Genomic DNA, 17,204 nt, shown 5'->3' with positions numbered 1-17,204 from the left:
TATAGCAGTAACTGACAACACCAGTCATCTAAAGGCACTTTTCACAGACTGTTCATTCAGACAATACAGTCAGATTGGTAAAAAGATTTCTACTGAAGGAAAACCATGTGATTGCATAGGATCATTGCCTTTGCTCCTCCTGGATGAGCGTGTGGCAACAGCAGATATTTTCTTGCATTTTGTCATCCCCTTTTTAACAATACCTTATACCCAGCATGCATGCAGTGACAGTGGAGAGGAAAAACTGAGCCAGCAGAACCAGGCGTTTTCATCATTTTCATCAGAACTCTTTAAGACACAGGTTGTGGGTCATTGGTGTTGTGTAATGTTTATCAGTGGAGCTGGTACTGCCCCCCGGGGGGCATGTAGAGAACGAAGCTAGCAGCAATATTTGTAAAAGAGGTGAACTGCGGTTCTTTTTGATTTGATTGCTTGAAGGTAGACTTCACCTTAAATCTGCATAGCTATACCAGTTTAAACGTCGATCTACTTGTTAGAAACTGAAGCATTAACATGAATGGCACTTTAACTGCATCAGTCGTAACTCTTCTTCCCCATGTGTGTCAGCTGGTCTACACAGTTCATGCTGCAATCAGGACTACAGATGTTGGAATATATTTATAATTTCACCCAGATGTCAACTTCTGGGTAAAGTCTGGAAAATGTATGTTGTTTTTTCTTAGTATTACTGAGTTGTTAGACATTTGCAAGAAGAATATTTTATTGTCAGACTTCCTCCGAAAGCGTCCAGATGCACAGTAAAACAATTCTCAATACAGGTTGAGCTCAAACCTATATTAAAATAAAATATTCTAAAACCAGACAGCTATAGCCTGACTAGTAGATCACAGCTGGCGTTACACCAGCTTGATGTCAGCTGATGCTGCTGCGGCTTTTTTTTCTCTGCAGCTTTATTGGTCTTATTGTGAATTTTAAAGTCTCTTTATAGGCCTATATATTAAAGACAATGTATAATGCTGCGTTCACACCGGGGGCAGCAAAAGCAGCAAAATCGCGTCTGCTGCTTCCTTTTTGCTGCTTGTACCAGTGAATTCTGACGCGCGTCTGAAGCAGCTTTGCTGCTCTCGCTGCGCGGTGCAAAAGTGGCTCTGACGCGCGTTGGGCGGAGCTTCACTATCCTTTCTCTGCCTTGCAGCTATATTTGCTGTGATCAGTGGGAATAAAGTAGTTTTAATATGTTTTTAAGTGAGAAAATACACCTGAAAACTTCATCAGTGCAGTCAGTTCATCCAGATTACAATCCTGTCTCCCAATGTTATTTCTGTCGGAGCCGCTCAGACCCCCACATACCGGCGGTACGCCGACAGAAGGAATCCATTCATCAGCAGCCTCTGGCCGGGTCGCCTCCTCGCGGTTTACCCCGGTGGCTGGTAGGTGTTTTTCATCTAAATAATCCGATCTGCAGGCACCAGAATAATAAAAGCGAAAACATATTCTGCCGGCAGATGTATGCATTTTAAGTTAATTATGCTTTAATAAACTGTTTAAGAGAAGTGATCAGAGCAGTCTGTGTCAGCGCTGTGTCTCTCTCCCAGCCAGCTCCCAGATCAGCTTCTCTGATTGGTTGACGCGGCGCGTCGAGCAGCAAAAATTAAATTTTTCCATCTCGAGCAGCAGCGCGTTTGCGGCGCGTCACGCGCGTCAGACGCCAAAACGCGCCCGACGCGCTGCTTCAGCTGCTCAGACGCGCTGCGCTTGCTGCTCAAAACGCGCCGCGGGACCTTTTGCTGCGCCTTGACGCGCGTCAACCATTGACTTTGCATGTAAGCTCGCTGCTTCTGTCGCGCCAGCTGCCCCCGGTGTGAACGCAGCATAAGAACAAAACAAGAAACACAAAATATGTTTATTTCACCCAAAAGGGCAAAAAAACAACAACTTTGAACTAAACTCCATAAAAACAAAATCCATATTCTGACATATTGTTGATTAAAAAATACACCTTTGTGTGCATTCTCTAAACCCAATGTAGTTAAGTATAAACATTAATATTTTATTTGATTTGAGAAATATTTTTAAGAAAACGAAACTCTTGTTTTCTGAAGCAGATAAGTTCAAGTGTTTATTTTGTTTTATAATTGTTATCTTGTACCTTGTTGGAATAGTTATAAATAAAGTTTTGCATATCCGATTGGCTGCTAATTAATCAACATGTAGGTTTTTCGATTGCCAGCATTTTCTGATTTGCTGCTTTTTGGGATAAAGTTTAAATTGAAACTTTTCTGATTGGCTGATGTTAGGCCTACTTAACCTGAGGCTGAATGTCACATTAAGTCTGTAAATGTAGTTTTTGTTTACATGGCTTTTTTTTGTCCCCTGGCAAACAAATTAATATTTGCCATTCAGCGATGCGCTTTTTTAAAATTAAATTACAGAAATGACAATCATAAAAATAGCTTCTATACTAAAAACTAAAATAATTTCATTAAAAAAAACCCATCAAAATTAAATTGAGTGGAAGTAGACATCTTTTCTTGAAGGAGATGGGAAGGAACCTGGATGATGAATAGGAGGTTTTGTAGGTCTTAGCACTGCAACCTTGTTAATAATAATCTATCCTTTCGGAAAAGTTTCTTAAAGAAATGTATATATTTTTTAAGGGGAACCTGAAGTTTAAGGTGATTACTACCCTGTGTTGCCAAAATTATTTGCTGACCCAGTGGTCCATCAGGTGTTCTCAACAACTTTCAGCATAATCCACCTGTGCAACAAGTTCAGACATAAAAAGTTCCTCTCTCCTGGTATTGTAACACGTTGGGAGCGATTGGTAACCACGGCAACTCGTCTGCTGAGGGAGACAGCATATGCTAAATATGAGATTATTTCACAAACTTTGTGCAGGGTGAATCCCTACAGACCTCCAAATGTCATCCAGCATTTAGATTAAATCAGAGACAGAAACAAAAAGCAAGTGTGATGCAAAGGCATCAGATGTGTAAAGCACACCGCCACTGGACTCTAGAGCAGTAACAGCACATTGTCTGATTGCTGAATCATGCTTCTCCGTACGCTGATCTGATTGACAGTCTAGGTCTGACGGTTATTAGGAGAATAATTGCCTGACAGCATGTTGCCAAGTGTAAGTGCTCACTTTATTTCTTAGTCCGGTAACTAAGGCAGTTTTGTCGTAAAGCCAAAAACAATGAAGTGGAAAATCAACTTATCTTATCTTAGGGCTGTTCCAAAGATAAGGTTGCAGGAAGTAAATATTTCCCCCCTTACCAATTGCTTCACATCTAATATTTCACATTACTTTACACTCTTTTTATTAAGAGACTCTCAGTTAATACTTAATTTACTGTATTTTGTAATGTATTTGTATATAATCTAGTTTGTAAATCAATTATTTATTTAGGGGAAAGAAAATGAACTAATTAAACCTGACTATTGGGCAAATAATAATCCTCCAATCATAACTGATGGGGATTAACCCTGATCTTAAGTGTCATTACCTCCTGACCCATTGAAACATGAATAGCTTAAATTAAATCAGACTGACAGACTGAAATAGGCTAAAATATTAAAAAAAACTACTTTTTGGTTTAGTTAGAAAAACAACTGATTTGGAACGTCTTTGACCTACATTAGTCTGGACTGGGTTACAGAGCTTTAGACTCAACTAAGCACTGGCGCTTTTGATTGCCATCTTAGATTTAGTCTTAGTTTTTGTCTTTAGGATGAAAATTATTATTAGTTTAAATCACATTTTAGGCATTACTATATGTGATAGTTTTAGTCGCTTTTAGTCGACTACAATTTAAAAACATTTTAGTCTATTTTTGTCAGTTTTATGTTGCAAGTTATAAAACGGCTGACAATTTTAAATAAAAACTTGATTCAAGAAGAATCAAGAATCTATTCTTGATTCTCTAAAAAAAAAATATAAATTAATGCCCTACTTTATAGAAAATTTTCTCTCAAAAGTTGTGAAAATAGCAGATCTAATTCATCACATATTATTGTTAATATAGCAGACAGACAAGCTTACAAAATTTATAATAAAAGAATGGTTTTAGACATACAAGTTTTCCATTCAAAAGCAAGCATTTCCTAATCTACTATGAATTATGCATTACACAGAGATCAATCAATTCTTCATTAATCCAAAAAAGCAAAGAACAAAAACATTATTAGTAGTAGAGTTAAATTCACAGGGGTCTGATATAAAAAGATACACAGAGAACTTATATAATTGTCTTATAATGCCATGGCAATCTGGAACTACATTTCAAATTCTTAACTAAAATGTTGAAATATTCAAATGGATAGAAATAAGAACTATGAGAGATAAATCTAAAAAGTTCTATGCACCTTTTGACCTGGGTCTTTATGCAAAAATAAACAGAATGCAATTAGATATTTGGTTTGGATATAATTTAGGGATTCTTTTGGTAGAAATTAAAGAAGGTTTTGCATCACCTCTTATGAGCTGGAAGAAATAAAATCTTAATAGTTAGACCAAAGGATTTTTTTCGCTTGGCAGAAGATGATCAGCCACATATAGTTTATTAAGTAGCGAGAGCAGGAAGAGCCATACTGCTGAGAGCGAACCATCAGTGTGGAGCATAAAGCGCAGACTCTGAGCTACGTGCATGCAAAGATGCATTTCTGCACAGCAGCGCTGCACGCCAGGTGGGCAGGTTAAACAAACAGGACGCCGCAGAAAACTGATACTGCTTAGCAGATTACAGCACATTGATTTTAAACGTCTGACAGACCCGCTAACATTTTTATTTTGGTCTCGCCCCGTCAACGGAAACTCACACCCATGACTCGTCATGTTTTCGTCATTAAAGATCCATGTTTAACTCGTTAATTCTTGTTATCGTTATGAAAAAAGGAGCATCAATGTAATAATTTTGTCATTTTGACAAAATCAACACTGCAACTAAGCGACATTAAAAGCCGTTACCCACAAACAGTGAAAATGAAATGTTGGTGAAAATCCTCATCCTGGCTGTTTTGACGAAATTACTAAAATTGCATCTTTGATTCATCCAGTAGATCTCAAAAGAACCAGAGAACATCTGAAGCACTGGATGCCTCACTAATCCGGTTTAGGTCAAGTTTTTTTCCTTTGTTTTTTTTTGTTTTTTTTGACTCAAGATAAACATTAACAACCATGTTGCAACCGATCTTGGACACCTGATGGGGGGGAAAAACCTTATGCCTCCAAATTCTTTGCTGTGGTTTATATTTAATCAGGTTATCCTTGTTTAATGTTAAAGTTATTTTTTATGTATTTTTTTTATATATCTTTACAGCACTGTGTCTCATGATCATAAGGCAACAGGAAGTTCCAGCTTTCATACAAAATATTTTTAATAGCTGAGAAGCATCAACGGCTTTTTGTGATTCATGCAGCATTTTTAAACCCTTCACTTCCTCCAACACTCATATTTCCCAAAAGAAAACAGTTGGGCTCTCCGCTTATGACTTTTTAAAATCAGCTCTTTGTTTCATTGTTGAAGTTTCTGCACCTCCTCATATCTCTGATGCTTTTGCATGACAAACCAAGCAGTAGACGAGAGCATCTGCTTTTTGAACAGTAGAAAAGTGAGCAAGAATCCAGCTTTGCTGATTTCTTATCTCAAAGAGTTGTTTGTTCAGCTTAACGATGCACCGGTTTCTAGTATTTGAGTTGACCTAATTTTCCCTTGATCTGCTCGAGGAATTAATAATAGGCAGGTCAAATATAAAAAATAAAATACATTTAAAAAAATGATAGGTTAGGGTGACGTTTCTCAAACTTCTAAGGCTGAGCCCCAATATAATAATTTCCCTGGCTGCTCTTATCGCGCCTCCTTGTGCTTCATTTCCTACCATTCTTTTTTTCTTCCACTTTCTATTAATATCCTAGTATAAAAATTACTCTGAAAACTCAGAACTTTCTGCTGGACAGTCATATTCCTAAGCAGGCCTTCATTAAAAACATTTTTTGACATTATATATGAGCATTAATCCTTAAAATTACCAGGAACAAAATTCTTCCTCCCAACTAATAGAGTATAAAAGTTATATTAACTAAAGGAAGTAATAGAAGGATTTTCCCCTCTTTTTTTTTTTTTTTTTTTAGAGTCATTCGAGGAATCATTTCAGCCAATGCCTGATTACTACAGATATAAATAAAGACAGCCTTTCCAGTTTGCCGAAGCGATAAAAGAAAAACTGTTTAACAAAGGGAGGGTGAAATACATACTTTGATGATGTCAGACCACATGAGATTAAGCCGCTCAGGCTTTACAGAGTTTTTTTTTTTTTTTTTTTTTTTACTCTCATGCTTCTTATCTGCAGAAATGTGGCTCAGCAACATAACAGAGTAAACGGCTCCTTTAAAGGTTAAATTTACCACCTAAAGCGTAACCTTATTGTTACCGGAGGCCATGAGTCTGAATGCAAACTGCTGTCATTACAACGGAAACAAATGAACAGTGTTTATGTGCAGCGTGTATATTTCCTCCTGGGAATAAAATCTGTCTTTACTATCCAATCGTCCTGCTGGTGATAGTAGAGGTCAAAGTCTGCTTGTTTGTCTAACTCATAACACTGCCTTATCTTTTACAACTTACTGAAAGCGGGCTCAAAATCAGCTGCGTACAATGACACTGCCCATACTACGGGCAGGGTGTTCCCTCATTTAATGACTCATCCACTGCTGTAAAAACCAAGGTAATTCACGCAAACTAGGCTGATATAAATTTAGGTTTTAAAGTTTTTATAATTTAAATCACAGCAAACAGGAGCCTGGTTCCGGTTATCCGCTTCCACGAACTGTGTTTTTTCTGTTACTGTTTCTGTACCTGGGTTCCCACATCTGTGATAAAACAAAGAACAGATTAAGTTTTAAGTTTTCAACCAGAATGTTCCACAGATGCAGCATTTTGAACAAGGATCGTATCCTTTCAATGTCAAAAGTATCGTTACCCAAACACTGTATCAGGATACAATACTAATTTGACATCAATCAATCAATCTTTATTGTCAACTACAATTTATATTGCAATCGAAATGTTATCGATACTAAAAAAACAAACAAAAAAACCTTGTTTACATATTATATTTTCGTTATTTGGCCCATTTTGTGATTCTGTTGATTAACCATATTCCATGCTGAGATTGAAAAATAATTATATTATACTAATTATTTATTTTTTCCCCAATTATTGAATATTTTCCTGTATATTAATATTGAGTTTCAAATATTATTATTGTGACAACACAGATCTTTTTTTAAGTTTCTTCTGTGTTTCTTGTTTTATTCAATCTTGCAGTTTATTAGATAAATTCAGTGTCAGACAAAGAAATCTGACCAAAAATAAAGTTGTTTTCAAAGCCTTAGTGATTTGTTTCCAAATTTCAAAGGAATTTCAATCTAGCTCTTATAAGAAACCAGCCTTTTAGTCCAATTTAAATCTGTACTTTGAATCGGCGACTCTAGAACCTCCATAGAAAATGGTTTTCTAGTGTGGATAGGATACATTTAAATCCAATATAATATCGCTTTATGTCATGAATTGACAACCAGATATTCCCTTTCAGAATATTCTGCTAGAGAGCAGATTTAGTGGTGCAATCATCAGTGGTTCCATTGAACATGACTGTGGTTTCAGACTCAGTTCTTTATTTTGACACATATTTATAGTAAGTTTTGTCTTGTTCTCCAGGAGTTTCAACAAATTTGTTAACGGGCCTCTATGCTATGGAGGACCAATCCTAGCATAAATACAAATAAATTAACAAATGACTCCTGAATACATTCCATTTGCAAAATAATAGCTTGAAATTTAAATTGGCGAGCTATTAAATGAAACAAACTGATAAAAATTAAGAGATATATTTAAAAATGGATAAATACTTGCATATGAATATGTATTTTTTATTTTTCCTTTCTTTTTTTATCTCTGAACTTATATTCTTTATTTAGACAATGAATATTCAGTCATATGTTTTTTTATTCATTTATTACAAGTACATTTGTTGCTATAATGTCAAATCTATTATAACCCTGCTATTATTATGCAAATGGATATATTACTAAGTCATTTATTTATTTATTTATTTTTAATTATGGCAGAATTGATCTTCTGTGAATGAAAACTTACCTAAACAAGGCTACCTGTATAAAAACAAAACAAATATTTATCAATAATAATAATTTAAGATCTTACGTTGAAACAGAGAAAATGTTTTTCCTTCAGCCATAACTGCACAGAGGTTGAAACAAAGCAAACTATGAAAACTTTAAATAGGTTGAAAGCTTAAAGAAGAGAGGAAAACATTGATTATGCTTCTGTTTGTGCTTTCTGCAGGTCAGCTGTGCTGCTGCTGGCTCCGCTGCTTGCTCAAGCCGAGCCAGCTCCACGCCATGTTTCCAGGCCCACCGGATCAGCCGGAGCTCAGGGCTCTGATGGCCTTTGCACACACTTCCATTGGATGGCGGAGCAAGTACCTGCTTTTCGTGTGCCGGGGGCCCACATCAAGATCCTGACGTCACCAGACCAGTTTTACCAGGCAATGAAGGTTTGGCTCAACTGTTCACAGCTGCTGTTTTTTTAAATAGCACTGAATTTTTTTTCTTTTTTTAATCTTCACTAGGAATTGTGAAATCTTTCAGATAACCATTTATTGTCTCCACATTTTTTTGCTATCTATTCTAAGGAAACCAAAACATCAAGAGAAATCCTAACATTCTGATTCTGTGATTATTGATTCAAGGTCTTTGCTCACACATTTAAAACATACTAACAATGGGTTCAAAAAATCCACAGTGTTTATATAGAAATGTAAAGAAAACTTTGCTTCCTGAAAAACAAGGAGAAGCAAAGGAGGATATAGCATCTAAATCTTTATCTAAGCGTTCCAATTGTCCTTGCAGGCTTTTGTAGGAGGGTGGTCATTTGGTGAGAAGCATTGCTAGTGCATTACAAGCGTGCAGACACACACTTTAATACTTTTGAGAGTTATTTTTTTAGACTTTGCACGGGGAGAACATGTAAAACTCCATGCAGAAAAAATCCAATACTATTTAAAAAAATGTAGAAGTACTCTACCAATCCTAGTGGCAAATTAAACGTACCGGTAAGTCAAATCGTCCAGATCTCCTCAGAGACATCATCATTAATGGTTTTTTTCCATGTGCACAAAGAATGCTCTCTTGATCTATGTATGCAAAAATCTACTTATAGATGTCTTGTTGTCTATTTTATTTATTTCTTAAATACCCTTGGATTTTTGTTTTGACAAGTTTCAAAACCACTAATTTGGAGACAAATAGAGGGCATTTGCAACTGAACACATTAGGGCTGGGTATTTTCGCCAAAGTCCTGAATCGATTTGATTTTGATTCATACAGTTCAAAATTGATTAATTTCGATTCGATTTGTTTTTACAATAATGAAAGTGGTTCAACTGTTTTCCAAAATACACTATTTTTTCCTGTCATATTAAACACAAAGTGCAAACTGGTAAATCGGACAGTTTAAACCTGAGATGTGAACAAAACTGTCTCATAAGTGCAAAGTTGTTTGTGAAAAGTGAAAAAGTGAAGTCTCACTCGAGCAAGCAGACGTGACACAGCAGACATGCATGAGCTGCATTATCTTCACTGCACAAACCATATTTGCAGCGTTGTCTGTAACAACTACAGGGTGTTTGCTGGTCAGCCCCCATTTGTTAATGTCTTCAGTCAACCTATTGGCTATATTTGCAGCTGTCTGGCTTGAAGTCATCTTGAGTGCATCTTTCCTTCTCATTTAAATGTGAACGTCACGAATCTTAAAACTAATCTACATCAATTTTGCAAAAATGTAAAGGAATCGATTCAAAATCGATTAAATTGATTTTTTTACCCAGCCCTAGAACACACAGAAGGTTTCACATCTCTGGAAACTGCTGGACCTGATGGTCATGCTTGTGTATATTAATAGTTACGTTTGCAAAAATAAAAAGGAGCAAACTGCGTAGCTTTGCAGCGTTTATTTTTATAGCTTCACATCTTTTATGTCTTTTATCTGGATAATCTTATTTCAAAGGATGTGATGCACTGATGTTATTACTTAACTTTGCATTATGCAGAAGTTTACATTTTTAGCTGCAAAATCCTCTGGTAAAAGCTATGAAAGACTACGAAACATCCTGGTAAGAAAAAAAAAGTATGTTACCAACCACTTGTACCAGTAATTCATGAGTGTAATTTACAGTCCAGCCACTCCCAGGTACCAGTTAGGAATATGTGGGTTTCAGCTGAACGTCGCATAGTCGTCATGTTTTTATTTCCCTTTGGCACGACAGACAAATTGCTCTTTTGTAACAACGTCACCAGCTTGTTTGTTGTCGGTTAGCCGGAACAATTTCTGTGGTTAAAAACTGGTTTTGAAGCAGCAGAGCATGTTATTTGATGAATTTAGTAATTTAAGGTTATTTATCTTAAAGATTGTCTCCCAAATCCTTACTTATAAGAGGATATTTACACCTGACATTATCAAATGCTAGGGGCGTACATGACTATAATAATGATTCATTTAGAGATCTAGTTTGTTTGATGTTGTCTTAACATGTCAGTCTTTGTTTTGAGCTCAGTTTTTCTTTGTGCTATTTCCAGTCTTTTTGCTATAATCAGAGCTTTTCCATGCTTATTTTTAGAGCTTCATTTGGGAAAACGGCAACCTGTGAGAGCTGAAGGCTAAAGCAAGAGCTTCTAATACATTACAGATGTTTTAATGCTGGATTATAAAGTAATTAATGATAAACTCTGTTGAGCCAAGTAGGAAATACATTTTAAAATAGATATTTATTAATATCATTAATGTGAATGGCCTAAGGAACCTGTTGCTTCGTCTTGCCAATATTAATCATTGTATATTTTCTATCTCTGCTTCTGTCTCCTTGAACCCCAGTCTGCCTCGGCAGATATCCGCTCACACTGAGCCTGGTTCTGCTGGAGGTTTCTTCCTGTTAAAAGGGAGTTTTTCCTCCCCACTGTCGCTACAAGGGACAGTGAGGGATTGCCTTCGAGTCAATGAGTCGATGCAATCAACTGGTTTTCCTTTGATAGAAAACTTCTGAATAATTTGACTGTATGATGTGGTTCAATTGTAAAGTGCCTTGAGATGACATGTATTATGCACTGGCGCTATATGAATAAACTGAATTGAATCGAAATGATCAAAATAGGGTAAACATGCAAAAATTTAAAATGATTAAGAGCATGATTCTTTTCCTTGCTTTGGCTTAAAGCATGTTAATTTACGCCATCTTTATAAGGCACTAAATTTTAACCCTTTTTTAATTTAACTGTATCCACTCAAACAACCATGTACTGCCGTTATAACTTTGTTAGCTTTAGCATGTGTGCAAACAATAAGAAAAGGGCACCATTTTGAAAATGCTTCTTATCTTGTGATTTAAATCCTTACAATACATTCGTACATCAATCAACAAAAAAATGACCTAACCTCCCACACAATAATCCCAATAATTTAATGTGTTTCAGCATGACGCTAAAGTGGTGCTAGCATGGCGAAACCAGCATCGCTACATTAAATGTAGCGCGCCAACACTAGCGTTTTTTTTTATCCTAGCTCCGCGCTGTATAGATAGAATGCCAATAATGTCCGATTTAAAATGCTATTGTTAAGATAAGCAAGGTTTAAATACCATTGAAATGTAATTTGGTTTTAATGCTTTTTATTTAGTATTTGTTAGCTAGTTTAGTTTTTTGAAAATGCTTCATTTCACTTGAGTTTCTTGCGTTATAATAAAGGCATAAACAAAAACTAAGCACATTCTCTCTTGAAATTTTGTAATTCTTAATTAGTTTTGTAAACTCTTATTACAGTTTCATTTATTGTAAGGCCTATTTTTTTTTATTAATCCAATGAATGAAAATGTTTTTTATATCTAGTTTTCATTGCTTCATCAGTTTTAGGTAATGACCTTGGAGATTAGTATTAAATATAGTATTAGATGCTCTAAAATCTCAATTCACAGTGTATTATTCATAATGCTTAAACCAGAAAGGGATTCTTTATTTTCACTACACAAAATCTAATCTTCCTAACTGTGCTTTTTTTTTTTTTTTTTTTTTTTTTTTTTTTTTTTTATAGCTCTAATGATTATGTGGATAATAAATCCCAATATTAATTGTCCCTGTCTTGGAAGGTCAATAATGGATTAAGATAAAAATAAAGTTGTAGCTTATTTTATCCTCCTCGAAACCATGGGACTGTGATTTCATAATAAATCTCTTTTTTCTTTCCACTTTTTTTTTTAACATAAGTTTTCCTTTCACTAATCTTTTACCAGAAAGGCTTGCATACAGCCCTCTGTAAACTCCCATCTTAGTAATGACCTGTTGTGGCCTATATTTCTGAAGGAGGTTCCCAGGAGGGGAATCTCCTACTAAGAGAGTGTTGGTCGGCCAACTGTCTAGTCAGCAGTCTCCATAATCGTCAAAAATGAACTGAAATAAAGATGCACAATGAATTTATGTCACAGATTATTCTTTACATTTTAATTTCTAAAATGCATAAACTTTCCTACTTAAATCAGTTACTTTTTCAGAATCTATGAAAAATATTCTGCATGTTTTTAATGTTTCTAGTTTTATTCTATAAACCAATTTTTATTGAATCTGTTTATAACCCTGTTAAAAAGTCCTCTGAATAAGGTTTTATGTTTTCCTTAAATGATTTGTGTTTCTTTTCCCCCTAAGGCCCGCATCAGAACCGCACAAAGACGGGTGGTGATGGCTTCCTTGTATCTGGGAACAGGGCAGTTGGAGCAGGAACTGGTGAGGATGAATTTTGTTTCTTAAACGTGCTTCTTTAGTTCAGGGGCAGGTGAGAACAAAGCCATACCAGCACGGGAGCGAGCCAAATGACTGGTCAGAGATGCCAGAAAATATGAGTCAGACTTCTCCTCCAAGAATACCACAATGTTTTCTTCAGAATGAGAAGAGTGTAGCCTAGGCCAGAACTACAAGGAATGACCCCAAAATGCAAGGGTTTATTGGTATGTGAGAGCAGCAGTAACATGTGAGAGCGTGCTGTTTTTCATGCTTGGAAAGTCTAACATAACAACATGAAACCAAAGCAAACCACAGTCTGGACCGGTGCTCCTATTCAGCTGTTTTTCATGTCTCTTTTTTAAATTTAAATGACCAGTAATGTAGAGGAAGGCAGAGGCCAAAATGCTCAATCACACTTAAAATCACTGAGATCAGCTGCTTAACTCTGTAACTCCACAGGATGATGGATGACTAGAAATATGAGTCAAAAAGGTGCAGAGAAGCTGGTCCATTTTGCCTTTAAAGTCTGAGTTTACTTTAAAATGGATGAAACAAATTAAATTAAATCCAGTTTGAAGGTTCAAACCCCCTCTGTGGTCAGGACTGAGGAATGCAAGCTGCAGGTGTTGTTTTAGAATAAGTAGAATACAAACGCTCCAGACGGTCACACCTAAACTGTGTATTTACTTTAGTGGTGGGGCCAGAAAAGAAAAGTAATCCAGTAATTGAAAGAAAGACATGCTTATCTTGTACAGCAAATGTAAAGTTTGTTTAACAAGCTTAACATGATGGTAATTTGTTTTATATTTACAAAAGGATGCATTTGGCCCAGCAGGGAGAGGAACGGAAAAAAGCAGCATTTTCTTTGTTTTGAAATAAATAGTAGTTTTGTAAGTTAGAACTAATAATTTTAATGAGTACATAAATGGATTTCTGAGTTGTTTTGATGTATTTTAATGTCTTTTGCTTCAAACTGAAAAATAAAGAGTTAAAATATTTTAAAATATACAACTGAATTATTTTGAGCTTGATGAAAGTTTGAGGGAAAATCAAAATTCAATTTCAAATGGATACTGGTAACAATTTTACTTGAAGTCAGAAAGCATTTTTAAAATAGACAGAATGCAGCAGAAATGTTTTGTCACCTTTTCAGGTGATTATTGACTCCTTAACTGGGTGCGATGTCTTTGCTGCCGATTTAATTTCTAATATACTGCATTAAAGTTAATTTATTCAGGCTGGACTTTGCTACTTAGTTTTGTTATTGAATAATGAATTCCATATCTGTCTCCCTTTAGGTTGACTGCATGGAGGAAGCTCTCCAACATTCAAAGGAAAACAGTCACTCTGCTGGCCTCAAAGTGTCTGTACTACTGGACTACACACGGGGATCAAGAGGTCGGTTACCATTATGCCAGGTTTAGGCTGTGTAATACCCCTGGTCTGGCACACTCTGAAAGTTTTACGTAAATTGTGAGCGATTTAGTAGAAAACAGTGCAGACAAATTTTACATTGTACTCAAAATCCCTCACTTCTCATCTTCATGGTCATAGAATAGTCTTTGCATAACGTATGAATGCCTTTCTGCTGTTTTCCTGCACACATTTGTCCTCAAAAATCTATTCTGCTTTCTCTTCCAGGTCAGATTAACTCCAGGACCATGTTGCTGCCTCTGCTGCAGCGCTTCTCCTCTCAGATGCGAGTGTCTTTGTACCACACGCCAGACCTGAGAGGCCTGCTACGACTTCTGGTGCCGCAGCGCTTCAACGAGACCATTGGAGTCCAGCACATCAAAGTCTACTTGTTTGACGACAGCATTATCATCAGCGGGTTTGTAGGCTTTAATTTGATATCATTGGAAAGGTGAACACAGGACTTAAAAAATCCAGCCAAGACAAAGGCTTCGTTCACACTGCAGGCCTTGATGCTCAATTCTGAATTTTTTTTTTACGTTGCCGTTCACATTTCCAAATATATGCGACTTGTGTGTGTGATCTCCTGTGTGAACTGCAGTCATACAACGCAAGTGTCCCACATGGGCAGTAGAGGACGCAATGACGTCACAGGTCAGCGTGTTCTGTGTTTACGGAAGTAAACATGGATGGTAGTGCTGGAGCGCATCTAGCCCAAATGATCTTTCCCAAACAAAAACACAATCTTTTCAAGATGGTTAAACATAAATACAGCTCTCCGCATCATCGTCCGCCATGGTTGTTGTATTTCTTCCCGCTTCTGCCTAACAAGACGCAGAGTTGTGACCTTTGTTGAATGTTAATGACATTCAGGTTGGATAAATGTCACCTGGCTGTTCAGACAAAGGTCGTGTTTGAAAAGATCAGATTCGTATCGTATTCAGGACCACATAGCCAAGTGGCCTGTGTCGCATTGGAAAAAATCAGATCTGTGTTGTTCAGACAGTCATGAGAGATCAGATTCAGGTCGCATATGGGCCAAAAAATTGGATTTAGGTCACTTCAGGCTGCTTTGTGAACGTAAAAAGTTGAGAAAACACTCATCCCTGTTTTTATATTGGAGCAGTGAATGAAAACAGCTAGGCTTCATTTTACTAATGGGTGCAGATGTAAACGGTGAAACGAACAGTAAAAACATGCGTAGAGCAAACTCAAAAAGCACACAAGCATAAAAAATGTTGCGAACATAAAGGAAACGTGCAGCAAAAGGTCAAACAAGCTTCAAACACGAATGATGCAAACTACAAAACATACAAACACAAAAAAAACCAATGCAAGCGTAAATTGCTGAAAACATGATGTACTACAACCACTAAGAAGAGAAGCAAAAAAAAAAACTACAATCAACAAAACAAATCTAAACAAAAAAAATGCTGCTTCCGCAAAAAGACAAAAAACAGCAGCAAACTCACTCCATAAAACAGAAGTGCTCCAGACCTCTAGAGGGAGTTGAAATAAGACTAACTAGATTTTATTGTGAATAACTGTGATCTTATTCTGTAATACTGTAAGATTACGTGTTTTACAATTTAATTAAAGTTAACAAGTCCCTCATTTCTTCCTGAATTTCTGCATTAAAGACTTAGACTTAGATTTGTCATTTTGTTTACACAAGTGTAAAACAAAAAGAAATTTCATTTAAAAAAAGATGAAACTGTCCAGAGAGCTGTTTCAAAGTGCAGCCTTGAAAAAGCTGGACCTTCCGTGTGCTTGGAGGTTCTGATCCAATATAGTTTGTTCTTTTTTGACTCCCTCTAGTGGTCCGGAGCACTTGCATTTTGTGGTTCGAGTTTGCTGCTGTTTTTACCATTTGCATCATTTTCTTGCAGCAGCATTTTCTGTTTGCATTTGTTTTGTTGATTGTAGCTTTTTGCTTCTATTTTTAGTAATTGCAGCATATTTTTTTGTTTGCGGTGTTCTTTTTTTTTTTTGTATTTGTTTTTGTACCTGTGCACGTTGAAGTTTGCATCACACATGTTGTTGCAGCTCGTTTTGTAATTTACTGCACTGTTCACCTGTCCTCTGTATTACAAGGAGGTAGCAACTTTATCAAAAATATGGTTAGTTTCTCAAAACATTCAGCTCTAGAAATGGACTTCAAGCTAATGTTACACACGGTGATTGAAAGAAGGTTACAAACTTTTCTTCATACATTGAGGAAAAAAACCAAAGCAGAAATGTTCGGTCAGCTTTGCGAGTATTAAGTCCTCCTTTCTTTGCTGCTGTTTTTATTTGTAATATGCTGAATAAAAGCTGATTTGTTTCGGCTGCACATTGCTATTGGTTTAGTTCCTTGTTTAATAATAACTTATCATTTTTGTTGATTTTGTGTTGCAAACAAAACTTTGTCCCTAAAACACTTCAGCGGTCAAAAGTTACCCACTTTTCTTGCGTAAAAGTTCTGTGGGGACATTAGTAGTGCTCTCGCTGTCCTTTAGATGTGGCCACAAATATATTTAAATATTCCTGTCAGATGTTTTTCTTTCAATGATTATCTTCTATTAAAAGCAAGGTTACAATTGCTGTCTTCCCACATATGTGGTTGTTTCTCCCTATTTTTTATAGGCAACGGTTGAAAGGTACTTTAGTTTCAGAAAACTGGGTTCTAAAATTGTGCATCTGCTTCACTGAAACTATAGAAAGCATGTTGTCATTTATATATGTTATATACTTTCATATATATTTAGATTAGTTTTTATATGAGCCTACAGCTCCGGATAATTTCCTCCTCTTAAGCGTGCGTGTGTATTCAAAGCACTGAGCAGCTGCTGCCATTGCTTGGAAATGTCAGCGACATCTGCAGAAAAAATGGAAATCATGGGTGTGCTCCAAAAGCAGGGGACCGCAGTGGTATGTTGGTTTCGCTCCATTACACTTCAAAACATGCAAACTCATACATCATGTTAGAGAAGAAGGATTTTCATGC

At 36.3% G+C, this 17,204-nt stretch overlaps 1 protein-coding gene across 1 annotated transcript in view; it reads left to right on the top strand.

Annotated features, from left to right (window-relative positions):
- Positions 1–17,204, top strand: part of LOC119793617 (CDP-diacylglycerol--glycerol-3-phosphate 3-phosphatidyltransferase, mitochondrial) — a 40,324-nt gene that overhangs the window by 1,600 nt on the left and 21,520 nt on the right. The window contains exons 2-5 of the mRNA XM_038300824.1: positions 8,328–8,538; positions 12,731–12,808; positions 14,104–14,203; positions 14,447–14,636. Coding sequence (XP_038156752.1) covers positions 8,328–8,538; positions 12,731–12,808; positions 14,104–14,203; positions 14,447–14,636 — 579 coding nt within the window. The remainder of the gene's footprint in view (positions 1–8,327; positions 8,539–12,730; positions 12,809–14,103; positions 14,204–14,446; positions 14,637–17,204) is intronic.

Source organism: Cyprinodon tularosa, unplaced genomic scaffold (genome assembly GCF_016077235.1).
Source record: "Cyprinodon tularosa strain WSP-4 unplaced genomic scaffold, ASM1607723v1 ctg457, whole genome shotgun sequence".
Taxonomy (NCBI): Eukaryota; Metazoa; Chordata; class Actinopteri; order Cyprinodontiformes; family Cyprinodontidae; genus Cyprinodon; species Cyprinodon tularosa.
This window is presented reverse-complemented; position numbering and strand designations above follow the sequence as displayed.